The following is a 27,367-nucleotide window of genomic DNA, read 5'->3' on the forward strand; positions in this document are numbered from 1 at the left end:
CTCATCCGTCTCTGCTCGGCTGTGGTCATAAACCATTTCAGGTGTTGCAATTAGCGATACACATGAACTTGGCCTCTTCTAAATTTACAGCAGTTTCCCAGTGATTCAGGGCGGGCACGTCTTGGCAGACTGCACCTCTGGCTCTATTGGATGCGCATTAGTCCCGTTGTGCCTGTAAAACACTTGCAATTGCTGAGTGACTGCAGCACTCTGTGAAGAGCTCTTCAATCAATCACCACAGCAACAGCACCAACGACGATAAGACTTTCAGATTGCTGAGATTAAGCAACTGTTGGGGCGGGAATGGAAATCACTTCCAGACTTGTACTCATTCATCTAAATCACAGTTTCCCCACTTTCAGCGGGATGATCTTTGTCTGGGTTGATGCAATCATTTCGCCCTGATAATCCTGGGTCAGGGCTCCGGGTGCTGCAGCAGCAGGAGGAAAAGTAAGAGTCAGTGCACATGCGTCTGTTCAGAAGTAATTTACTTACAGTTTCTGTCTTTATTGTTCGGATGGAGCTGATGTTTTATGCATGTGTGGTGTAATTTATTTGTGGCTATACACTTTCATTTTCCCCTCGAGATGGATCGCAATCCCTTTGGTGAGCACGCTTTTCCTTTTTTCTTCCTACACCAACTCCTTGTACAAGTAATTCCAAACTGCTTATGTCTCATTGTGAATATAGAGAAAACAAAGCCTTCTTCCTACCACAGTATATGGAGATTTTTATAAAGTGTATTTTAACTTATATATGTAAAAAAAAAAAAACACTTGGATTTTAAGAAAAGCTATTAGACTGCAGCTTCCAGCTCTTTTCATTCGGCTCCATATGGACTGAAAATTGTTGCCCTTGGGTCAGGTGAATAATAACACACAAGGGAAATGGATCTGTCCCTGCACTCATCAATAGCATCAGTGTTGTTTCTGATACGTGCCAGATTGGACTAAAGTCTAAAGAAATGAGAAAGTGAATGCAAGCGGAGAAAACAAGTCAATACAAATGATGAGCAAGAGAACTTGGAACCACTCTCCGATGTATTTTTTCTCCTCTGCCTGTTAGCTGCTATTTTGGCACCATTAGATTTGTGATTTACTCGAGTAAGACGACGTTTTGTCAATAACACCCTTAGGGAGAAACTGAACTATGGCAGCGCATTCGATAATATCTCTAGCTGGCAAATCTGCTGCTCTGAAGATAAAAGGAATTTTACTGCAATAAAAAAAAAAAAAAAAAAAAACAACTGGCAGAGAAAATAGCTGCGGATCTGCAGACCTCGCCGCCATAGTATCAGATGCAACCATGTTGTTTGTGAGTTTGTCTGGGCTGACCCTTAAATGCTATCAAGTGGATGCTGGTGAGTGCAGAAGGAGCGATGAGTTTGCCATGCTAGCTTGTCTGATAACCTGCTGTGGAAGTGTGCATGCCCATGTAATCAGTCCCAGCCTTAATCTGATTTGATTAGTGTGTCCTCCTGGATGAGGAGACGAGATGCGCCCTGCTGGCTCCGGCCCTCGGGCTGCTGTCTCGCTCTCTGCATGAAGTCTCCAAGAACTCGTAATGAGGCCAGCCAAGTCCTTTTTCTCTTGCTTGTCGCAGATGAGCGTGCGTGGAAAAATAAACACAGACAGCACTCTTGCGTACACAAACACCGAAGCACAGAGTGCACCTTATATAATAAAAACAGATATGGATTTGTGGTATATAGAAATAAAATCCCCACTGATCTGCAGCTGAGGATGCATTCAGAATATATTGATCGATATAGCTGTAAAACAAGCAAATAATACAAGTGCCTCAGTATGAAACACTGTAATGCAATGCATTGGTCTTCACAGAAATGTTGCATAGCATTAGTTCTGACACATCAGAGCAATTGCTGATGCCCTTCTGATGGCATGCTACGCGAACTGCTTTACCGTTAGTGCAACCCACACCCACCCAAGCACCTACAGTTCATAACCTTTTAACTTAGTCAGTGTCAAACCCATAGCCACTAACATCTGCTCTGCTGCTGCCTGCCCTGTGTAGACATGGAAGAATGGGAATGTGTGCTCTTGCCTCCTTAAGCTCCCCAAGTACATGTGTGGAAGGGCGGGGAGGTCCTAGAACAGAGACATACCACCAACTTCTGTTACTGCAGATAAAGTAGCAATCCCACTTTTGACTCAAGTGATCCTGACACAACACCAGGCCCCTTTTACTTCAGTAGCCTAAATGATACAGTTACTGTCAGTATTTTAATCTGATTCTCTCATTTAGCTGACTGTAATTTTCTATACAACCAAATTTGGATTTAGCTCATATTCATTCCTCATCTGTTGCACCTCAGGAAGACATGATTAGTAAATCACCTGCCCTCTGGCACTGGAAAGTGGAATGTTTGATTTCTTGAACATGGAAAATAGAAAAGACTGAACTAACCCAGTTAAAATCTATACAGGGAGACATATTACAAGGTGGGCATGCACAAAATCCGAGCCCATCGAGTTGCCACCATTATGAATATTTGGGACTGTAGGACGGCGGGAGGTTTGTCAGTGTTAAGCTTTGATATGTGAACCGTATGTCACACTTAACATGAACTGATTTTAAGTTTAGGGTTTTGGTATTCCTCTAATGAGTAGCTACTAGATATTCACAAAGAACATCAGGTCTACTGAGTAATCCACTCTACCAGACTGGCTGTTCTCACATACACAGCACAGCTTCCCCTCGCAGGAATGGAGCCATTTAACTGTTCAAATAACTGCACGCTGCGCGTGAGTGAGAGACACTGTGACTGAAACGAAGGCTGGGTGGGAGGCAAGAGGTAGAATATTTTCTTCCTCGCTTAAGAGAGTGAGAGACAGATGCTGTTAGGCACTGACTTACATTTCTAATGAGCACAGGGCATCAGTATCCATTAGTGTGAGAACAATCTTCGCCTAAAGACGGAGCTCGGTGGAGGTTCCTGGGCCGGGTAGCAGATAGAGCCGTCAAGCAGGAAATGGTGTCACACACTAAGGAGTAGGGAGCCGCTATGACCTGCGTGTTGGGAAATAAACATCCTGTGACACAGCCAGGCATGTAATGGGAAACCCAAGCACCAAAACCAGGGATGTATACACAAAAGGCAAACTGAGATTAAATATTGAGTTTAAAAACAAAAGCTGGTGCTTAGTAGTTCACGAGTTTCACTGATGTTTTTTTTTTTTCATAAATCTTTTAAGGATTTTCCAGTGACTGCTCTGAAAGTAGCAATATTATAAGTTTGAGATTCATGTAATGTGTCACTAACAAAAGTTGAACTATTTAGCTGTGAAATATAATATAAACTTTGAAAATTGCATTTTCTGCCGACTTCCACACAGAACTCTATTTCAAAGTAAAAGGGCAGATTCATAAAGATGAAATATTGCTTTACTAAAGGCGACATTCTCTGTGAGAGAAATGCCTGCTCTGAAAGTGGCACAACATAAAATGCCACATTTGTGGTTGCTTTGAATGGAGCTGTAACAGCTTCTGGACAGACGGAGATGAACCTGCGGTCTCTGCAGGAGGTCTGTGAGGTGGGATGGTGGAGAAACTATTACTCACCAAGACAATTCTCACCCACCTGAATGCAAGGTGTGTGCTGTTTATGATTTACTGTTCAGATGCTGAACGTTTTTATTTAGCTTGCATTATTTGGTTATTTTTAGCTGAGTTTTTATCCTTAGTCAAGATGATCCTACAATGCTTCACTAACAATGGGGAGACCAATCCATGACTGATATATTTCCATTCTGTTTTTATCCAAATTTGCTTTTACTGCATTGCCAGAGTGATTCTTATGTTAAAAAACAAAGCAGGTATTTTAGAGCTGGTACTGAATGGCGGATCTAAATCTGATGGTACTTTTCTGTGTCCATTCCATCAGTTTTGACAGAATCAGCAACACTATTGGCTGACATACAGCTGTGTACTTATTGACCATGATTTGAACCAAAAAATACAAGTGCCACTGATTTACAGTCCAGTTGTTCTATAATTTGGCATATCTCAGCCTTTTCCTCCCAGTTTCCTTCCTTAAGAATGATTCCTTGACAGCCACCTTTCCATTGAGACCATTTCAGGTTGGGGCCTCAGTGAACCGCTGATGGATCAACTGAAGGGACAGATGCATCTCTTGGGTCCTGTGTCAGGGCTTTTCCCTATTTCTTAAGGACACGACTTTCAGATTCTATTCATATGCCCCAGATATTTTTTTTAAGACCTGACAGTTCTTCTTTTGTCCTTGACTTGTTCAGTTTCCTCACATTTTAAAGGACTCACTGCACACCATGGCAGGAGATCCCAAGTTTGTAGCTAATTGTGCAAAAATACAATTTTATGCATGATCTTTGGTTAGACTCAACTAAAGAAATGGGGAAAAAATATTCTACTTCTAATAAAATGCATAGAGAAATTTAGTCTTAAATATGTTCTTTGTTAACTCATTCACTGCCAGCCATGAGTCAATGGGTTTAACTCATTCACTGCCATTGACGGCTATAGACGTCAATGGCAGTGAATGAGTTAAGTTGTCTGTGTCGACACAACACTGGTTGAGTTAGGTGCTTTTTTCTAATGCTTGAGTGATAAGTTACAATAAAACGGCTTCAAAAACAAACCAAAACATCACTTTCAAAATTTTCAGGTACAAGGACTGCATTGAAAAGGAGTGAAAAAGTCGACAATGACCAAAGAAGGTCTTTAAACGTTTGCTCAAGACCACTTTAAAGAATTGCTAGACAGTCTGACAAAAATCGTGAAAAGTTCGGTGGCGTTTGAAGTGAAGGACTCGATCTATACTGCCGAAAGCTTGTCATGGTCAATGAAAGGTTCGTAAAGATATCAAGATGTGAGTCTGACTGTTTTTGGAAACTGAGGATTTAACCAAGACATCTGCAGACTGAGATGCACTGGAGAAAAAACCTGGTTAACTCAAGAACCAAGAAAAGGACTGAGGTGAACAGACTGGAAAACACCCACTTAACTTAGTTGCAATATGTCTGGTCCAGACAAGTTGGTTTGGCGAAATCTTGTATCACATATCAAGAGCCCAGAAGAACCCTGGTGCTGGATCTGGGTTTATCAAGCAAACTTTAAAGTTTAAAGCCAAGAATAATTTAGGACCATATTGTGATACTTCATCAAAGTCTGGTAACTTCTCTTAAAATGGTTTTGCGTTAGTGTAGCTGTTTGACACTGATGATCTTAAAGTCTGTGTCCAGATGCAGACTGACACAAAACTCCTTCATATGCCTGTGAATTGAATCCTGCGCCAACATGCGATTTGGTCAGATAATATCGAAGTGCTTTCATTTGTGTTATAGTTAATCTTGTTTTATCTGTTCCATTAAAAACAGATTGCCTCCAGGACCGTTACCTATTAATTATAGCGATGTGTCTTTCATTGTTAAAAGGATTCGGCCTGAGTGACAAATCAGAATAAATGTCTCAGTACAGAGTGAAATTACTATTACTGCTTTTCATCACGAGTCATGTCTTGGACCCTTGCGGTTGTGCTTTGTGAATGAAGAGAGGCACAGTGTAGAGTGGTTACAGTTCTTAAACCTTTAATGTAAACAGCAGTTTTGAGGGGCTTTGAAAAAAATCCTAAAGAAAAAAACAAAACAATCTGAAGGCATTAAATAGGAAGGGGGAGGGGGGAATATATAAATCATACTTAGAAATAACAACCACGATCTGCTTTTAAATTAAAAAAATACATAAACTCTCAATTTTGTGGCCATATGGTCCTGAACATACACAAAAAATGTCAACTTCCCTTGATCAAATACTAACTTACATTTTGCAATACTAACTACCCGGCACGTTCACAATTTTTGTTCTTTTTCGTTTTTCTAAAGCAAAATCACTAAATCGTAGTCATTTTACAAATGATAAACGAAACAAAAGAAAAAAAAGCTAAAATATTGCTTAGGAATGTTGTGTACAGCAGTCTTTACAACGAGAGACCCAAACGAGCGGGAGACAAGTGTGTGTTTGAGCGCGTGTTGCACAATGGTGGCGCTTTTACAGTTGTTCTATGGCAAAGCCACTGTGTAGGTGTGTACAATAAGCAATAAGCAGTGGTGGGATAATTACATTTATATTTCAAAAAGAGGCTTTTTACTGTGGTACAGTGCCTGGATTTCAAGGATTGACTTTTTCTAACAGTCTCTATTACATGTGAAGCAGGGCAGAGTAGACAGACGACACTAGTTTTTCTCTTTCTGTTTTTAAAAAGTATTCATCTTAAAAGGTAATTCAGCCTCTTGGGAAACACTTAGCTGCCACAATTGTCCTACTGTAAGTGGGAATGTGACAGGAAATACTACTGGGAAGTTGACGCCCCCCTCCCCGTTGACGCCCAATCGTCCTTCCCTGCTCTTGAATCCCACAACCACCATCTTGATCCCTATAGCCTTCACCCCCTAGTGACAAAAGCCCTGAGGAACAATAATAACATGAACATAAAGGAAGGACAATCCAATGGAATTTCTAAGCTTTTTTTGTCCACAATATTCTTGAAGCAAAATGACAGTAAGCGCCGCAGCCAAGAAGAAGAAAAGGGTGAATGTCTTCAAACACCAGACACTGGAGGAGAGTGAAGAAGGAGGAGGAGGAGGAGGAGACGTGGGACGACCAACGACAGGCCAAACAAACACTTCCTGGTTTCTCTTCTCCATGGCAACGTGATGACTCTGCATCGACCCCCAAGTCCCTCAAGTGCAAACAGTTATCGTTAATACGCACCATTTTCTCCCTTATAAACATCTAGCAAGAAGCAAGAGGAAAATAGTTCAAGAAATCCTTTTTTTTCTTTCAATCACAGTTCATTTTTTTATATTATATGTTTTTGTTTTTTTTTATTTATTCTTGTTCCAGTTTATAAGAAAAGGGGACCGGTCCAGTGAATACAGTGGGTTTGGGGTTTGTTTCGGGTTCGGGCTTGTGGGGTCGTACACCTAGTTACAGTCGTAAACGAAGTCATAGTTGCTAGGCTCTTTGGGAATCGGGGGCGGGGCCTCTGGAATCTGGATGTTCTCTAGATCCAAGAGGCGAAGCTTCATCTCCATAGAGAGCAGGGTGTCCATGTCAGATTTGGTGTATTCGCTGGTCATCTCCTTACCCAGGAGGGCATTCAGACCATCTGTCCACACACAATACTGCGGAGAGACGGGCAGAGGCACGTTAATTAGAATATTCATAAGAATGGTTAAAAAAAAAGGTACGGCACAAAGAACAAAACCTCTAAAATCTACTCTGCGAAACAGAGAAAACACCTTAAAAAAAAGGCAAAAAGTTTCTACATTCCTCAGCGAAAGCTTTCAGGCATTACACCTTTGTTTACAGTGAGTTATATTTGGCCCCAATCTATAAAAAACCACCAACATTGCAATTCTATTTGCCACATTCCCCAAGGACTATCAGATATTTATAAGTAGAGCTGTCTTAAAGCCTTTTGGGGCAAACTAAAATGAAGTCAGGCAAACTGGGTCGAGTCATTGTTAAGTCAGAAGTCCAAATAAAGTTCATTCCAAGCCAACGGCAAACAGGCTGGTGCACTATGAACGCTCATCATTTCATATGCAACGTTTAAACAGTTCTAGTTATGCTTTACACGTCAGAAAACATGTTTTTTTCACTTTACCTGCACAAGCTTTATACTTGTTTTTCGATGAAATTATATCTGTCCATAAAGGCATCTTTCCAGTATTTAAGTGTCAGCTCTATACCTGCATAAACCATGCATTGGATCTCTATGCGTAATCCCACACGTTCATTCTGTGTGACACTGTCAACAACTGCAGGGTCAGCTTACCTCATGCTTGTCAGGAGCGATAAAATTTAAGTATTCGTCCGACTCGTAGAGGACAGAGAAGGCCAGCTCTAACACCTCCTGCAGAGAGGACAGAGTGAAAAGCAGAGGGAGAATATGAGGCGGAGAAAATGGTGCAAAGACCGAGTGAGAGTGGAGGAGGTGGGACGGAGAGAGAGGTAGAAGCAAAAAAGAAAAGAAGAAGAAATACCAGGTGAGATTTACAGTACAATGCTGCCATACTAGCGCGATGCTGCTCTCCTCCACGTCCCATCACCATCTGTTATATCAGCTGCACATTAACTCATCCGGTACCGGTGAGATATATGTAGGGATCTTTTTATATTAGCTACTGTAAAATAACAGTAGGGGCTGGGGATCGGGGACAAAAAAGACAAATTCACTTCAGTCTCTTTTATGAAATTAACTGGACGGAGAAGGAGGACAGTGTAGTGACAGAGCCAGATTTGTAGATGTATGCAAGTAATTTATCTGTGTGAAATTAGCGTCTGGTTTTACGAAGCCAGTAGGGGATTACTCAGTCAGAGGCTGAGCCTGGAGCCGAGGAGAGCTTAAAAGAATCTGTGGTCAGATTTGACTCAGAGAGGGAAAGAAAAACAAAGTAGTGCTGAGAGTAATTCTATCTACTCTGTGCAGCCGGTTTAAGCTGCACACTCACACAGTGAGCATCTAAAAGGGCAGTCGTTACTATATTTACCCTCTTGATTCAGTAAAGAACCTGTTATAATTACTTAACTCAAAGAACAGCTGATGGAGTGACTGGTTGTTGGATACTGTAGATCAAGTTATTCCTGAGGATGTCCGTGCATTTCATGAAACAGTTGTTGAGCGTTTCAGCGGTAAGCAGGAAATGAGTGTTAAATGAACAACATTGTTAGTTTTTCCAGGTTTATGACCTCAAAGCTAATTCCTCTCTTTTTTGGTGCAATTAAAAGACAGATCGTGTTCATTTGTTACCGCTCTGCTTTTCTTTTTATGAACTTATTAAGTGCATGCACCTTTTACTGGTGCTGCAGCAGTCTTTTTGGTAATGGGTTAATTTAATTTCCTCTTTCCCACAATATATATTTTTTTAAATAATAAATGTGCACTTGCTTTTTAGATGATGATGATTTTTCCCCCCCACATAAACTGGTCCCATTATAAATCGCTGGAACATTGTGGAAATACAGCAAAGCATGCAATCATCCACACTTGTCATATATCCTCCAATCATTTGTGTGATGCTGTAACGTAACATATCTGGAGGAATTTGGGAGATAATATGGAAACACTTCACACTTCTCTATTCTTCCAGTGTCCCACAAACGGTGCACTGCCTGCTCTGCTCTCAAGTCTGTAGAGGTGACTTTGGCTGGTCTTCTAACAGTGAGTAATGAAATGTGCTTATGTTCTTATTCACAAGGCTGGGACAGGCCTGCTAGACAGCCCACAGACCCCCCTCAGGTCATTCTCCTAGACCTGCGCTTATCGACAAGGTAATAAAAGAGACAAAGCAGAGAGGAGGCGTGCTCCTTTGTCTTCAAGGCTATTTATCCAAGATCCAATATATCGGAGTCCCGTGGGTGGGGGCCGAGGGTTTGCAGAGGAAAAGTACGAACGAGGAAGAGCTGATGTGTACACAGATGCAGACATGATGGCTCTTTCACCCTGGTTGAGGCACCGCAGAGGGCGCGCCCAAACGTTACTATCACACCTTCACAGCGAAGAAAAGATGCCAGCACGTTTTTAGCGCCTCTGGCGTAATTGTCGTCTGTAACTAACGGACTATTCGGTGACTTATTTCTACGCGAGGCCTCTGACGGAGACGCCTCTGTGCAGAGCGCTGAGACGCAAGTTATTGTGTTATTTCCTAAAGCGAAATTATGTAACCGACGTCCTCGTTATGCAACTCTCGCATACACAGGAACTCATTCTCTCGCCTGGATACACACCCACCCGCCCACACACATGCACATGTGCACGTGCATGTGTGTGCGCACGTTCACACACAAACACATACCTTGTTTTGCTTCAGGGCTCCCTTTTCCTTCATGTGAGGACAGTCTTTGCCAGTGATAACAGCTTTGATATCAGCCACAGGCACTGCAGAGAGGACAGAAGTGAGTTTACAACAACGACAACAACAACAACAACATCATCATCATCCTCTTGACAACTGTGCTATTCCATATGGGTTCTTGTTTTTTTTTTTTTTCCTTTTTCCTTCAAGTGATTAAAACTTTAAATTTTCCCCAAATCTGTCACTGTGCAAGGCCCACAAGAAAAACTGATGTTAACACTGTCTGTAAAAAGCCAACTGTTAGTGTCGGTGACTGCTGCTCGTCTCTGAATTCAGCAAGACACACATTTTTGCAGGAAATCAACATAAAATGCTGATAAATATTTTCCTCTGCAAGTCATTGGGAAAGCAGTTAAATAGAAATTGTGCTAAAATACTGTAAAAAAACAAACAAACTATTAAAGGTTTTACTCACGTTTGTCCTGTAAAGAGTCATGGGGCACCTCGCCCTGAGGGCTCTCTTCCAGATCTCCGTAGTGCAGGACTTTATGATTCGGAGACAGACGGCAGTACCAAAACTTATCTAGAACAAATGATGAGAAAGACAGGAAGACAGAAGGGAGTAAGAAGCAGATTTAGAGGTGTTATGAAATAAGCAGTAGCTGGCAAAGGCATCACACGGGTATGGATTTGCATGACTCATCAACAGCAGAGAAAATTAGCATGGCAAAAAATATGTGTCAAAAAATAAAACAGCCTTGAGGAAAATCCACAGATGGGCAACGATGATCTCCACTAAGGGAGGGAGGGAGGGATCTGGAGGGGAAACAACAAAACTGGCGGCCTTCTTCACCGAACAATGACTCAACAGCAGAAAACACGGTCGATTCAAGATCACAAAAGGACATCCAGGTTTCTTTAACTCTCACTCAAAAGGCTCAAAAGAGCATGAACCCTTAATTGTGACCTGATTAAACGAAGTGTATATCGGGTCCTTGGCAGAGACATGGGATCCAAGCTACTTTTCTGTGAAGACTGTGGAAATGAGGTAAAAAATGACAGTCTTTTAATATCAAAAGCTAAGGTTCTCTCTAAAAGGCAATCAAAGCTCACATCCAACATTACAAAGGCTGTCAAAGATAAAGCATCAATTATATCAGCTATATACGACAGCAAAATATTATCTGATTTTTTTTTTTAAAAAGTGGCCTAAAATTAGGTGAGCAAAAAAATTTACTGTGCATAGGTTGTCACATCATTGTAACCGTTAAGAGGACCCTTCAAGTCAAAATCGTGTTGGTGTGTTTTTCTCGTGGACGCTCTCCTGAGCAATCCCCCAGCAGCTTCAGCACCAGTTGTGTCTGTACACACTGCTGGTTATTGTCTCCATCAGCAGCCTCTGCCTCCAGCCTGGTGTTTGTCGGCCGTTTCCTGGCAAGGTGGGGCATCGAGCTGAGCTGGCAGAAAGAGTGCACAGACTGGGGAGTTTGGCTCGGTGCGTGCACAGTCCAAATCCTAATTGTTGAAAATAGACAGTCGGTGCTGCCAGGCCATTGGTTCGAGTGGAACTGGTCCACAGGGAGCTGAGAAGAGATCTGCGCAGTGGCTGTGAGGGGATGGGAGGCTCTCAAACTGCTCATCTTAACTGATAGGGTGTGTCTGTGCAGCAGTGCATGCTCGTCTTCTTGCTGTCTTTGATGTTAGACTTATCTCTCGTATCACTTGTAACATTCACAAAGTCAGCAACCAGAACATTGGTGAGCGATAACGTTTAACAGAATTAGGTCAAATTTTAAAGTTTACTTTTGCATTTACACAAAGTGCCTGCAGTATCCTGCACTTAAGACGGCACACATAGCACTCTTTCCAACTTTAAAGTGCCATCAAGCTGACCTTTTAAAAAGTGTTTTCCTGTAATGGGCAGCATGGGGAGTAGAGAGAGGATTCAAATGCACTGAAGTCAGCTTAATTAATATTTTATGTCGGAACGAGAGTCTTTGAAATAATCACACAAGAAGCCGTGGAGTGCTGAGGACTGCGTGAGGGGACAGTAAGAGCCCATCTAACTTACTGCATGTATAAAATAAACACTTCCAGCATACAGAGACTTAATAAAGTAATAACTGGGAAATCTGTCTAAGAAAAGCACCAAAGATAAAGGAAAATTTTGACTAGGTAAGCATGATCGCCTCGTAGTGGCATTGCTTTCTTAAGCTTTGCAAGAAGAGGAGCTTCTCACTTTTCAATGCATGAATTTGCTGTCAGTACCGGCACGAGAACAAAGCCTTAGAGATTTAGATAGAGTGGGAAAACAGATAGGAGCAACATGTATTAATGAAGGAAGAAGTAAATAAAGAATGCATAAATTCACACGTGCAGAGGAAGGATACAAAGCAAGCCACAGAGAGACGCTGATGAATGGGGGTGCAGGAGTGTTGTGGATAAACGGCAATCTCCTCAGAGTCCTCAGAGGCGATATCAGCTACAGCTAGCTTGTAGCAGGCAGATGACTTGGCTATAGTTAGCGCGCTGTTGCAGCAGATTAAAGCCGGTGGAACCCCACAGGCTGGTGTCAGATCCAGCAGGGCTCCAAAATAGCTTTACATACACTCGTGTTCTAAAAGGGTCCAGCGTGCTTTCTTTTTGTGTAGGATCCACATAGGCTGCGTGTTCCCAGTTCCACTGAGAAGCTTTCTAGGATCTCTGTGAAGTAATGATGACCATGATATGGTAATATGAGCTCAATCACAGCATGCTGCTCCGGAAAACCTAGACAAGCGTAAATCAGTCGGCCACAAGCAGCGAAGAAGATCAGACACTTAATCCGGCTGACGGTTTCCACCTGAACGTCTGTCCTGAATAATCTTTTTAACTCAATTGTTTTTCTCCCTCACTTCTGTGCTTCTTTTCGACTTCTCCGTTTCCGTCATCCGGCTATGACAACATCTGGATGACAGCTGCCAAGATGAATGCATCAGTGATCAGGTTTTAAAATGCCAGAATAAATTGGTGCATGGAGGGAAAAAAAAGAAAAAAGAAAAAAAGGACGAGGTCTAAACTCAGTCAGTCAGTTTGATTTGCCTTATTGAAAAGTACAGTTCCTGCAGGGTAGCTTCTGACAGCAATGCAATAACAGCGAACCAAACCACATCCTAAGCTTGTCACTGGGCTCCTTTTTTTAATTTAATGTATTTGTAGAGGCAAAAGTGGCAGAGAGGGGTTATGGAAAGGTGGGGGGACAGAAGAGTGAAGGGATGAGGCCTCAGGCAGATTAAATCCTCTGTGAGTGAAGAGCAGTATATTATACCTGCTACTCCTCTCTTTCCCGCTTCTCTTATTCCTCTCTGCTCCTTCTCTCTCGTGGCAGCGAGTGTGAAATGCGATATTAGGTGGAATGATTTGAATGCAAGCAGTCTGCCGGATTTTCAATTTTTATTCCTTTTGCTCTCATCTCCATTGTGCTGCTTTAAATGGGAGCGTCCTAATATCTCCTGAACAACACACTCGTGTTATTCTCTAAAGGCAATACACCGGGTTGATATTTTCACCACATCCTCTGTAGTGTAGAACTGGGGATTATCACAGTCATCTTTCATTCTTTCCATTCAAAGCTTTCCCCTCAAATGTGTCTGAAGAAGAGCAAACAGAAGTGTGTTTACAGGGCTTTTGGCTTTATGCGCCTTTGCATTTGTTAGCGCGCCCTTTCCCTGTATGTGCAGAAGCAAAAGGAGACGGAAGACGCCGCGCGTGCACCTCAAGGCAGACACGCGTGTTCCTGCTTTTCTGTATGCAGCGAGGAGAGAGGCAGAGTTTCACTATGTGTCTGCCTCAAAGGCTCAGAGAGCCAGAAAACTTCTGAGCGATCATGACGGCAGACGCACAGCAGTCCACAGCTTCAAAGATCCCCCTCAGATAAAATATCTCCCGTGGTGTTTTCACATGGAAAAGAGAATAAGGCGATGGAAACAGAGAACAGAAGAAGACAAAGGAGGAAACAGAAGCAGATCTTTTGTGGATGCAAGAGGCGTGGCAGTGGATTCTGATGCGTATGACCAAAAGTCAAGTTTGTAAGGTTGTAAATTCGTGTTTGCTCCTGTGCGCGTACATGTGTAAATGCTGCGCCTCACCTTGCCTCCTGCGACTGCTGATTTTCCTGAAGCAAGTGCCCTCACACAGCCTGTTGAGCCTCTGCTGCTTGATCAGTTCCATGATCTCCGGCTGGATCTTTTCTCTCAGCTCCCTGCCAAAAAACAAGCACACACCCTTGCTTTAAGAGAATTGTTTAAATCCCGTTAACCGCACCCGGTGTGGCGAGCCGGTGACAGCGAAGTCACAAGACCCTCCCAGTCAATAAGATTGTTGGAAATGAAACAGAGAGGGCCAAAACACACAGACATACACTTTCACAGCAAATATGTCACAGCATCTCGTGAGGTTGGATCAGCGGAAACCTGTGTTTCTGAAGCATCTGCTCGATTTCCTCTCGTTTATTCATGCAGCTTGTGTTGTTTCCGTTGCATACGAATGCAGAGCACACAGCACCGGTCAACATGAATTATGTATATCATCTGCCTGAGCAGTGCCGCTCTCCATCATTATTACAGCCGAGTCCTTTCTCATCACATTTACTATACATTTGTTTTCTACCGTCGAAATATTACTGACTGTGAGAATTTTATGTTTCGGCGTTCCTGATCGCATCGTCGTCTTCCTTCGGGCTCACTCGCTTATTCCTCCCTTCATCCGTCTCCCTGCTTGGCCCTCCCTAGGCATGTATTTGCCTCATTGGTGATTCCAGTCATTACACCGATCTGTGTTAGGACATTCGCTCTGACATCTTTAAAGAAACAGCTAGTGAGAAAGGCATGGCTGGGAAAGGATGGATGACGATAGCTCGTCTTTACCACTTCATGCGCCGCGCTCATGACTGAGGTCGACACGGGCGAGGCTGCTTTTGCCTGAGAGTTTCAGATTACTTTGTTGCTTCGTCTTTTCGGGAAGCAGCTCCTCAGTTTTAATTTGAATCCATTCACCGAAAATTGAACGTCTTGTACGAACAGACCTCCGCAAAAAAGGCACTGTGGTTGTTAACAAGTGTTTAAATGATGAAAGCAATGAGGCACGGGCCTCCTGGTAATGTACACTTGGCCACTTATTACAATTGAATTAAGGTGTAGATTTTGTACATCTCAAATTACATAAAATAATAAGCTCAGAACGTCTACAAAGACGGGCAGCTTTGAAGTGAAGTGAAAGTGTCGCTTCACCTTCTTTTCATTTAACTCATTCCCCCCAATAATTTGTAGTAGAGAAGTGCGAGCGGTCGCAGCGAGTAAAGCAGGGCTCGTTTAAATATCTGGTCTGACGTGCTCAGCTCATTGTGTTTACAATTCTTAATCGTGCTGCAAAGATTAGAGGAAAACTCCGACGGCAGTCTTTAGAAGAGGCTCTGCGATGCTCAGCTCTTCTCCACAGCTGTGATACAGTTTTAAAGTGTGCCGTTTCATTTTCACTTGGCTTTAAATCACTTCACATAGACTGGGTGCATCTCATCTTTTCCTCATTAATGAAGGACGCAGCAATGAATTGGTGTGTGCTAGATTAACCAGGAAAGTGATTCAAACCAATCTGTTAAATATGATTATATAACAACTTTTGTGCAACTTTCTTTATTTTGTGTTGCTTTTTTCACCGGGTTTAATTGCTTACTAAAGTTTGGTCTCTACCCCTCCAATATTGATTCAATAAGCCCTTGCCTAAGGCATTGTTTACTCTTCAAAGGGACAAGCTCTCTTGATGCAACGATTTTTCAATAGTGCTACCTACTCCATTAAATACAGGCAGGACAAAACAATGCTCTTCATTACCGGACCTGCATCATTGAATGAGTGATCTATTACGGGCTAGCTCTCCGAGCGCAGTGAGCAGGAGGGTCATTAATGGAGTATTCATTTGGAATACCTTTTGCAATCAATTTGAATTTTATGTATATTTTCAATTACAAGAGCAAAGCGCAGACGCAACCTGCTGTGGGCCAAGTTGGAGATCAGGAGAAAAGTACTACAGCTATTTGTAGACACATATTATGCTCTCATGCACTTCCATATACATATAATAACAGTGTGCAATACACATACACTTATTCTTCTTTTTTATACTAAGTTAATATACTGTGTTGTGTTGTTTGTTACGTTGTGATGTGTCATATCGTGTCGTGTTGTGTTATATGTAGTGCCGACGTAGGACAGTTTTTCCAATTTCATTGTACTACTGTACTATGTATGACTGTGCAATGACAATAAAGAGTTATCTTATCTTATCTTATCTTATATACCAGCAGGAATATCACCTAGCTGTAGTTTTCATTGTTTTCAGAGTGGCTTTTCCTGCAAAGCTCTACAACATGAATGAATAAAACATTAGTAGCTACTATTCATATTAAATAAAGCATTTGGCTGCTGCTTTTGAGAGCTTTGGTGTAACACTTCAAACAATATAACCCTCTGTCAAATGCATGCTTTTGTAAGTTTAGAGTTTATGCAAAAAAACAAAACAAAACTCAAACAAAAAAAATGACTGCATGACTCACAGGATGGGGCGGGACTGGAAGTCTTCCTGATTCATCCTTTCTGACTGACGTATCTTCAGGATCTCTGTGTAGCTCAGGTTCTGCAGGCGGCTCTTGAACTGGTCCAGGGAATTAGGCTTGGCAGTGAGTGCTCGCATGATCTGCTCCCTCACCACCTGCATTACCTGCACAGCAGAGCAGAGAAGCAAAAGAGCGCAAGATGAGATTATAGAGGGTGCAGGAGACATAATGGGTGAAGACAGAGAGCGTGTACTACATCTAAAAAGACACAGGAAGTCAAAATCACCCCCCTGACTCTAACCCCACCCAAATTTTAGGCTCAGGGGAGCGTTTCACTCCAAAAGGATTTATGCCTTTTATTTTTTCCAGAACTTGAGCTTCTAATCCAGTCTGGTTCATTGGGCATCAAGTAGAAAAAGAGCAAAGGAGATCAGTTTAGCAGTGGGTAGTCGAATAAAAGTATCGTATATCGGGGAAATACATGACAGAACTTGTTCACAGTATTAAAATTCAGCTAAAACCAGTTTTTTGGAAATGGGTGCAGAAGCGTGATAGGAGTGCTCTTCAAAGTCATCAAAAGCATTTCTGGATTATTTATTTTAGAGCATCTGCACACTGTCTGAAGTGAGCAATGACAAAAGAGACAACAGAGCCAGATCAATAAATGACCTCTTTTAACTGCTCGTGCAATAAAAATGAAACGCAGTAATTGACGTGTTGGTGTGCAGCACACGCAAGAAAACTCAAAAAAACACACGCAAGGAAATTCTCTGACAAATGAAGAGCTTACACAAGTTTCTATCATGACATAACAAAAGTGCCAGAAACCATAAAGAATGGTTAAAATCACACAAAAGCTAGGACGAGTAATAAACCAGGTTTATGACAGTAACACGCTGGCTATGCATATAAAAGCTCTTCATCCTTCTCTAGTCACACTGAAGCATTTTAGAAAATGAGTCCTGTGCTCAAACACTCGATGACAGCTGCTTCCATTTAACTTTGTGCTCTGACATAACTTTGTGCAGTTTGCATAATTAGAACGTTAACACTGGTGTGATCCAAAGATCCTGAATTTTCTTGATCTGCGAACGCATTTTCCCAACACACGAAAAAGGAATCTGACTGAAAACGTCCTGAAAAGTTTCAAACAGAACTTTCAAAAAGAGAGCAGCTTTCATTCAAAAACACTTTTTACCGTTTCTCTCTGGCTAAGCACTGCTCCTCCACTAACTGGAGATGATGTGACGGCAGATACGATGACAGATCAACTTTGTCAGAAGCGCCGTTTGAGCCTGCAGATGCTGATTCGCTAGATCGAATCACACTGAGGTGATGCAAAGAAATAACGTCCGCCTTCTGTTCTCTTTGATTTGGCTTGATCGAGTGCTTAAGAGCACACTTGTTTCCAGCCTCTGGAGACGCTTTCTTACAAACTTTATTAAATTAGGAGATGATGAGAGTTTGAGATCATGTTTTGTGCTAACACGTGCACAGAACAAATGGATACTTCTACATTCGTGATCGGTGAAATCTTTCAGCTTCCCATTCTTAACAGCTATGCCAAAACCCAGCTAAGATCCCAAACATCGTCTTACGTAATATTATTCTTGTTTGTTTTTACTGCAAAGCGATTACTCATCAACTTGCTAACCTGTGGCCTCACACTACTCAGATCTAGGGGTGAGGGCATTAAAAATAGGTTGGACTTGGTGAAAGTGTAGCAGGCACAGAATAAACCCCAGCTCGGCACCAAAAAACAAAAACACTCCAGATGACGCAGGCGATTGAAGTTAATCCTCTTAGATCAGAATCAGCAGTACTCTGTGTTAAAAAGCATTAAGAGGAGGCCTTGACCCAAAGTCTCCTGTGGGGAAGTTGGAGCAGCTCAGCAATATTGCCAGAAAAAGAACTTAACCCATGTCTAATTCTAGATCTGATGGAGTCTCGTGGTAAAATGCTGGTATTAAGCTTTCACCACAAAAAAGTATTTTTGTAACCGATTACAAACTTTAATCTGGGGATTAACTTTTGGAATAAAATATGTTTGGAGGCGGTAATGACTGACTTCCAAACTAATGGGCAACAAATTAATCCTGGGAACTAAACACATGCAAAAAGGTGACAAGCACGGAGACAAGGAGTGTCAGGAGGTCAGAGAGGGAGTTACACAGAGCCGCAAGCACACTGGCAATGTTACAGCTGGCCTCTGAAATTAGTACATTTAAGCGACCAGATATGACAGGCCATTAGATTCCTCTGAAGAATCACTTACAGAGCTGAGACTTTGACCATATGCAGTGTGATTCATTTACAAAGCCCAGACACAGACTCGCATTAGTGGATTTGTGGTTTTTCTCTAATATAATCCAAATCTAAGTGGCACTATAACTAATGCAAAACATCAACGACTGTACAAAAGTGCATCCTTCAAATCCCCCCTAACGGAGCGCATAAAAGCCAAAATCAGGATCTTTGGTTGGTCACAAAGAAGCTCCATACTGGATGAAGATAAAGCCCATTTATGCAACGTATTGACCTCATTATTTCATTTTCATAACAATCCCGACAGCTGTGCACGAGGGCTCTTTGAAACCAACATGCTCACTGAGTAAAAATGTTATGATTTACTATATTTAAAAAGAACTGCATGGACAATGTGGCTTCTTCTAGTGATGAGATATGAATCTCTTTACTAACTGATGTGCAGTAGTGCAACATGAACAGGCTAAAAAACGTAAACGCCCCCCCCCCCCAAAAAGTGTGTCCACTAGAGGGCGAGTGTTGACGTTTTCCCTCTGCACCAGTCGGGACTAAATTGACATAAATCCATGCACATCCATATTCCCACTGTTGGATGACTTCTCCATCTGTTTTTCCATGTCCTGTCCTCACCTGTGCATCCTCATAACATGAATGCCATATTTTCACGAGGTGAAACAGGCGTCCAGGTTGTGACAGGTTTACAGCACCCCGAGACTGCCTTTTGAGCTTCAGCCCCTCACCCCAGCCTCCTCCTCATCCTCCTCTTTGAGCTGAAAATTGCAAATGGATGAAGCCACAACTTGCAATCACGCTACCAGAGATTCATCACTTCTTTCCCCTACTTTTAATCACACCCTCACCGACTTCCCCATCATTTTTTGCACACACACGCCTATAAAAGTGATAATTAAGCCTAAAATGAATTTATTTCCCCATTAGGATTACAAATGAGGTGTCAGGTTGCCATTAAGGAACATTATGTCACTAAGAATCTTTTTAAAAATAAAGAAAATAATAAAACCGTGACAAAAACAGTTGCAGTTGGAATCTGGAGTACACTGAAGACCACCCCTGAAATGACGTTTTCTAATCTTCTTGTCACCTGTAGCCTGCTTTCTCACCTAATCTCAATCTCCAGGGACAGACCGCCATCCAGCTCTGGTGTTTCAGCCCAGCTGTCTCTGGGGATTGTTCATTAATATGCCTTGTTTGCAGTCATGTCTTCACCGGGAAAACAATTCTGTTGGCCCATGTGGCTGCTCTGATGCTAATTAACACTGCGAATATTCATCACATTTAATACGAACACATGGTCCTTTCACAACAGGGCATTATGAATATTTTATCTTCATCCTTCTCTGTTATCCACCGATTGCTCAGAGAGCACCTTGGCAGAGGTGAGATGACGTCAACGCTGAAACAAACTTTTTACCGCCTGAGCTGAGAAATCCTCAGCACCAAATTTAGGCTCCGCTTTTGGAATGGCGTCATCTTAAAGTACACTTTAGATGATTTAAGTGGCCAATCGTTCATCCCGGTCGTCGCCTCTATCTTTATTTCTGCCTCTCTCCATTTTCCCCCTCATGCACTAATCTATTCTAGACAACAGTCAGTGATTCTTACTTGTAGCTCTTTGCAAGAGAGAAGTTGGACAGCAGAGCAAGAGTTGGCAAAAGTAATTAAATGCTATCCCATGAGCCATCAAGTCCATGTAATGAAGAGCCGGCCACTGACGCGTCTACCACGCTCCCATCTCCTCGTCCTTCTCCTTTCTTCTAGTCGGCTTCTCCATCATCGGCCGGAACAAATTACCTTCCCCCTCTCAACGACCAATCGACTGTCACCGCCGTTCCATTTGCCTGAGAGATGCTAATGACATCATTTACCAGCTGCCAGTCAACTGCTCACCCGCCACTCACGCCTGTGTGGTAAAAACTGGAGATTGTCCTGGTAAGACTTTGGTGGGCAAAGTAACAACGCAGTAATCACAGAATAACGACTTCGCTGATAACTCAGTGAAAGCAATCAAAAAGTCGATCTCACACGTTGCCAATGAGGCCGTAAATGAAGAAGACTAACCATGCACGCTTGCTCGCATACAAAAGGAATGTACGCCAGCACGTGTTTGTGCAATAATTATCTGCGCATACAAGTTCATTCCCGTCAGATTTGGGGTTTTTAAGTGACTAGCAGAAAAAAAATTAATAAAGGGGATCATTCATTACATTTCTCCTCCCTGCAACGATGTCCCACATTCAGTAAACAATTATCTTCTTGAGAGCTGACCATGATGTCATTGAAAGTAAAACAATGCCACAGAGATGGACATTAAAAGATGCCCGTTTCTTATCACGCTGCCTGGAGAGGGGAGGTGGGTACGGTTTGTATTAAATTTAAAAGCTGATAAAAAGGCAGAGTTTAAAAATAAAGAAAAAATATAAATCTGTATGTGGTTGAAGATTTATAGGTAGGATACGACTTACATCAAAGCTGTAAAACATCCTGGGAAAAAACATCAGTATCGATGATGCAAGCTGCCTAGTTTATTAAATCCATATTAAGACGAGCTTCCTTTGTGAATACAGACATTGTTTCACTCTGGTTTCTGTTTCCGAAATCATAGTGACAGTAATCTTTGCCAACAATGCCAAATGTGCGGTTTCTTGCTCTAACTCAGCCCTGCAGCCTGTGTGAGAAGACGTTTGGGGAGGCACGACAAAACACAGATCTCCGTCTGACAGGAGTCAGACAGCACAAACACACTGGCATAGTGTTGTGCTTTAACTGCTTCGCACTGGTCTGGAGCACTGAAAGCTTGAGCTGAAACAACGACTGCGTGCTAGCTGCTGTCAGTGGCATACATGTGCTGGTTACAGAGGGGACAACTGAAAGGAACTTGAGAGGATATATCTTTAAATATCAGTAATAATTATCATAACTGGGATAGTAATGTTCCCTTTGTGCAAAAGTCTCAAGTCACCCCTCATTTCTTTAAGTATGGAGGAGGTGATGAGAGAGTCTACAGCCATCTGTAAAACACGGTGGAGGCACCGTCATGGTTTGGGGCTGCATTTTAGCCAGTGGTGTTGAAGATCTTTCATCAAAAGTGATGAAATTATGAACGCAGAAAAGTACCATTGGATTTTCCACCATGCAATACCACCTGGAAAGCCTTTGAATGGCAGTGGGTTAATTTTTCAGCATGGCCCCTGACATTTCAATAAATTGCTGCAGCCATTTGCCATTTTCCTGGCAATATCTAAAGAAATAAGGGGTGGCAGAAGTCTTTTGACAGTACTGTATATAAGGAAAATATTAAGAAAATCACTGGAGTTACCTTAAACAAAGGTAAGGCGCTAGTCTCATCCATTAAAATTTCAATCATGTGCCAAACCCCCCTACAGCTGACATGCAAGGAGTCATGATATCTGGGTATTTCAATGAAATAAAATAGAGTGGTACGGGGTAAATGCAACTTTAAAAGCGCAGGGAAAAGCAGCTCCATTCTCTTTCAGTCAATGCCTCGGGGACCTATTTGACAGCATTACTGCACCACAGAGAAGCACACATACTGTACTGTAGGCAAAACACTTCTACACACTCCCAATGTGCACATTTAAAGTGCACATACGCTGCTGTATTCCTCCTCTCCCAAGCATTACTCAGTAGGAGCAAGCACCACTAGCGCACACAACAATTAGTTGAGTAATTAATGGAAATTCCTAATATTTCCACGTACCCGCAAACCACATCTGAAGACCTTCCTTGCATCGGTTCTAGTCTTCCTTCCACATGAGTGATGCTGGGTCGACACCGGCTGTTGCTGTTGGCTGTTGTTGTTGCCATATTTAGAGGGCTAGCAATGCATGCTGAGACAAACTGTCAGAGGAGCTCTTTTTCAACAACCAGCTCTGTGTGAGGCGCAGCACAGCCCATATGGATGACCGCAGAAGAGAGTCGCTTGGGAAATCGCCACTTACTGCAAGTCTATCAAGAAATGCTGATGAAAGCCGAGCGCTGACCTTGGCTTGTGTACAGCGTTGCATTAATGAGTGTATTATTATGACAAAGTTGTTGCTGGAAATATGAACATTCTGCATTAATTGTCCCACAGGCGTGAGTAAATTGGTGGTGATTAACAATCTCATCAAGGACATAAAATCAGGTATTATTTAATTATATGAAGTAATGCATAAGGGGGGGGGGGGGGGGGGGGGGAGGGCCTAAGAGCACTCGTTCATGCATGAATGCTGGGTAGACTGAAGTTGTCTGGAAAACTAAATCACACAGCTTCCCCATTAATAATGCAACCAGCTCCTACTTAGGCCAGTTACAGAGCTTTTACACTAAAAGTGCAAGTTTGGCACTGTACAGAAAAGCATATGGAAGACGCTGCAGAAGCCATGCAACAGCAGTGATTTTCTACACACAGTGGGATCCAGACATTGTCAGGACGTAAAGTTTATTGCGCTTCACTTAATTTAGAACGGCGGTGGAAAAATTGATTTGTGCAAAACAGGCTTTATGCCATTACGTATGCAACCACTGTCTCCTGATGCGGCTTGAATAGAAATTCTCACCTGCTGCAGAAAATATCAAATAGAAGGAGGAGAGCAGAGAGCCAAAAAAAAACAAAAGAACAATATGAATCCTTGTGCACATGATTTGCTCTTGCATATTTAGTCCAAAGTGGTAATTGCAATCATACATCTTGTCTTTTTGTTGTCGGCAGAGGAAAGTGAGGTACTGAAAAAAAACACCAGACAGAGAGAGATTCTGGGTTTGTCTCCTTTTCCCGCACACGAGTATCAATCCGCAGACAGAGGAGGTGCTTTAAATTAATCACTGATAATTATTCAATATTAATTACAGGGCCTTCAGCACATATGCACAATAAGTCTCACCCACACACAACCAAAACCTTTGTAGAGACTTTTCTTGCAAGAAGACTTTATATACTGCTGACTGCTGGGCACACACACACAGAGACACACAAACACACATAAATAAATGAAGAGATAGATAAATAACCGCATCAAAAGACAAGAAAACTGGAGTTTACTCATCTCTTCCCCTGCTGATTTTCAGTGTGTTGTTGTTGTGAAGATGAGACAAGACTATCTCTATCCTGACACAAAGCAACAAAAACAGCAACAACAAAAAAATGTTAGCTCTGCATCTCTGCCTGTGCAGCTCAGATGGTTTGATGCTAATGACTGATGATCTCTCTGGTCTGATTAGTGAGCTTAGCTTTGGTGTTCTCAGTGTGAGTGGGCCAACGTTGCCTGACATCAGAGATACCCCCTTAGGAACACACACAGTCATGAAAAACGAATGTACTCATAAAAAAAAGAACGAAATCCCAGCGCAGAAACACAGCTAAGCATCCGGACCGTCCTCCTGCTACAAACTCAAACCATGTGGACAACAAAAGCACACACACACACACACCAAGCTAACGCAACCTCATGTGCTCTGTAGAAAGACTCAGACACAAATACGCCACTTTGCTGCGGCGCATTTACAAACACACATGTGTGCGCTCGCTTTCACGTGCACCCAAAAAAGCAAAAACAATAAAGAAAACCTTGTTAAGGGAGTGGGAGGTGAAGCAGCCAGGCAGAAAGATATAAATAGCCTGTCTGAATTCAACAATAGAGGTGGTGGTGGTGGTGGTGGTGTAGGGGGAGAAAGGGGAGGGGTCAAGAGACACAACTAAGGAGGAGGAGGAGAGAGAAAGACAAAAAGAAATCGAGGGAAGGAAAGAGGAACGTAAACATCTGCAGAGTTGCTGAGGTACGTAAAGCCAGTGTGCTATAACAAAATGAGGAGGGGTCTCGCTGTGGGAGAGGAGTGGGGGAGGTGCCCTTTCGCCATCAGACGTATCATTTCCATACAAAGCCGGACAGCAGCGGTCACAGTTGTTGGCATATTGATGGTGGTGTGTGCGAGCACTTTTCACCAACTGTCCCGAGCCGCTTTCTGGAATCCAAACATGGCACTCACCCAAAGCCTTCGTCACCTGCACTCACAATTATTACTGTCACATCACTTCTGACTGGACGCACCGGCACCCACTCGATTAATCAAGTATGCATGCATCTATGGGAACCTTCTGGCAAAGTGAAAGAAGTGTCCGCTTGCTAAAGAGCACAGTCAGAAATCATTTGCATTGATTTGCATTAAGCGGCCTTAGCTGATCTGCACCATTAAATAAAGCTGAAATAGTAGCTAAAAACCACATTTCTATGTTCTAAAAAAGCAAGCGATTTATCAGGGTTGGGCTGATGAGAGACTCTCTGAACTGCAGTTACAGTACCAAGGGCTTTTGGGGATTGCTATGTGAATAATCCCACTTGGGATAGTCACTCTTCAACATGGCTGAACAAAGCAGATTATCTACTCTCCTCTATATCACCACAGGCAGGAACAGAAATGTCAAACACCAATAAAAAAAAAAAGGAAAAGAGGCTTTAGCTGAAGTGCTACCTTCACCACGCTCGAGGTCTCTCGTTCAGCTTACTGATCACCGATAACCAGACACATGGATTTCGTGATAGAGCTCGGCTTGTCACTTAGAGAATACAATCATTAACAGGGCTGAAACTGCAAATAAACATTTCCAGTATTGATTTAAAGTAAGACATGCAATGCTTTCGTTCTGAGAATTGATGACTTCAGAATGAAGCTCGATCCAGGACGCAGCTGGCATAAATCCCGGCCCTGGCAAGAAATACTCTGGTAAATCTAGAGTGGCTCAGTATTGCATGTTTATTTTAATTGCTCAAAAAAAATATGACAGAAAATTGAAATGTAAACATATAAACAAGCATGATTTAAGGAGAATCCCACACTGACTGAGCGTATTTTCAAAAATTTAGATGGACTTTTAATTGACTGTTTCATGCTGTGTGGGAGACTCTTTTTTTTGAAGTGCTTAGAAATGTGTATTGGTTGTGGTAAAACCCTTTTACTTTAATCAGTCATTACCAAACTGGGCCGCAGACTAAGTCGTGACCCTTGATTGTTCGAGACAAATTTCAAACACATGCCTCAAAATTCAGATTGATATCTCAGCGTGTTCACTAGTTACAGGAAACCGTTGTAGAAGACAGAGATTTTTCTTAATTAAATGAACAAACAAAAACCGACTGGGAAAAGGTACAGTTCCCTGAAAGGGTCATGTCGGAAACATGTGTGTAAAATCAAACATGCTGATCTATCCATTATGGCAAAAACCTGTGAATAAAGAAGCAGCTGAAAGATGTTAATACTACTGATTTTATTTCTCTAGCGCCAAATCACAACAACAGTTAACTCAAGGCACTGTAAGGTAAAGACTCGACAATAATGCAGAGAAACCCCGAACAAGCAGATGATTCCCTATGAGCAAGCACTTGGTGAGAGTGGGAAGGAAAAACTCCCTTTTAACAGGAAGAAACCTCCAGCACAACCAGCCCATGGGAGGGGCAGCAATCTGCAGGAACCAATTGGGAGTTAGGGGAGGGTAGTTGGGATAACATGTCAAAGTTTGATGATTTGCTGCAGAAAGGAAGAGGGAGAACTACATCCTACATATAGCATTGGTGTACATTAGCACCAAAAAAGGGCAACAAATCCTAACATTTAAGAGACTTCAAAAAGCGTGATGACTTTAACAAACTACCTAAAGTATCTAGTTCTCGATTTAACTTCAGTTAGTCAGCATATTAATTTCACTGATTAATCATTTCAGCTTTAACCTCAGCAGCGTATAGTTCACCCGACAGCTAAGATGCTATCCATCATCACAATAATAGGGTGAGCAGCACAACATGTGACCGCAATCCTCTCTGCATTGTGTCCCAAACAAATAAAATCAGGTACTGGCAGTACTGCACAGACGCCTGCTCTACAGTCTGGGGCTGACCTCGCTCTAATCCTGTGTCAAACCCCTCTGGCTAAAACACTGGTTGAAGCTCATCCAAGGCTGAGAGAGACAGTGTGGAGTAGAGGAGAGCAGTAGTAGTGGCATTGAATTCCTCTGGTGACAAACAGTGGGTGTTGGTAATGTGGAGTAATCCCATTCACAACAACAAAACCCAACCCCCAACACACACACACACACACACACACACACACACACACACACACACACACACACACACACACACACTCACTCACTCACTCACTCACTCGAACAGGAATACAGATGATGCCTGGAGTCTAATGGGGGGGTAGGTGAACAGGGAAATGTGCGCATGCAGTGTAAGTAGCTGTGGGTGTGAGCTTATAAAACAGATTATATTTGTGTGACCGAGTGTGTGTCTGTTAATGAAAAGGATGCGATCTGGGTCCCGGTCTAACCTGTTTACGCCTCGCCGAGTCTACATGACCCCATCTGTCCCTCCCCTTTTCTCTGCCGCTCTGCCCCGTCCCATCTTCTCCATCTATGCCTGCCTTTTCTACTCCTTTCCTCAATCTCTCCATCCTCCGCATCCAGGCAACAACACAAACAGTCCCTCTTCCTCCCTTACTACCACCTCCCCTCGCCCCATCCGTGCAGGCTAATTGCAAACCAGCCTCTCTTTCTCATTCTCATTTCCATTCTTAGTACTTACATGTCACCTCCATGGTTCCAAGCGTGGTGTGATACTCTCCACAGTGGCTGACGAAT

General features: G+C 42.5%; 1 protein-coding gene across 3 annotated transcripts in view; it reads right to left on the minus strand.

The window, feature by feature from the left end:
- Window positions 1-5,560: 5,560 nt before the first annotated feature.
- elmo1 (engulfment and cell motility 1 (ced-12 homolog, C. elegans)) overlaps window positions 5,561-27,367 on the minus strand; it is a 110,570-nt gene continuing 88,763 nt past the window's right edge. For all 3 annotated transcript variants that reach the window (XM_085395207.1, XM_085395205.1, XM_085395206.1), the window contains 6 exons: window positions 16,447-16,610; window positions 13,985-14,097; window positions 10,333-10,440; window positions 9,858-9,940; window positions 7,838-7,915; window positions 5,561-7,181 (listed from right to left, as the gene is read on the minus strand). In XM_085395207.1, coding sequence (XP_085251333.1) covers window positions 6,981-7,181; window positions 7,838-7,915; window positions 9,858-9,940; window positions 10,333-10,440; window positions 13,985-14,097; window positions 16,447-16,610 — 747 coding nt within the window. In that variant the 3' untranslated portion in view covers window positions 5,561-6,980. The remainder of the gene's footprint in view (window positions 7,182-7,837; window positions 7,916-9,857; window positions 9,941-10,332; window positions 10,441-13,984; window positions 14,098-16,446; window positions 16,611-27,367) is intronic.

This window comes from Rhamphochromis longiceps, linkage group LG22, assembly GCF_057381845.1.
Source record: "Rhamphochromis longiceps isolate RC_006_pf linkage group LG22, R_longiceps_female_GT1.1, whole genome shotgun sequence".
Taxonomy (NCBI): Eukaryota; Metazoa; Chordata; class Actinopteri; order Cichliformes; family Cichlidae; genus Rhamphochromis; species Rhamphochromis longiceps.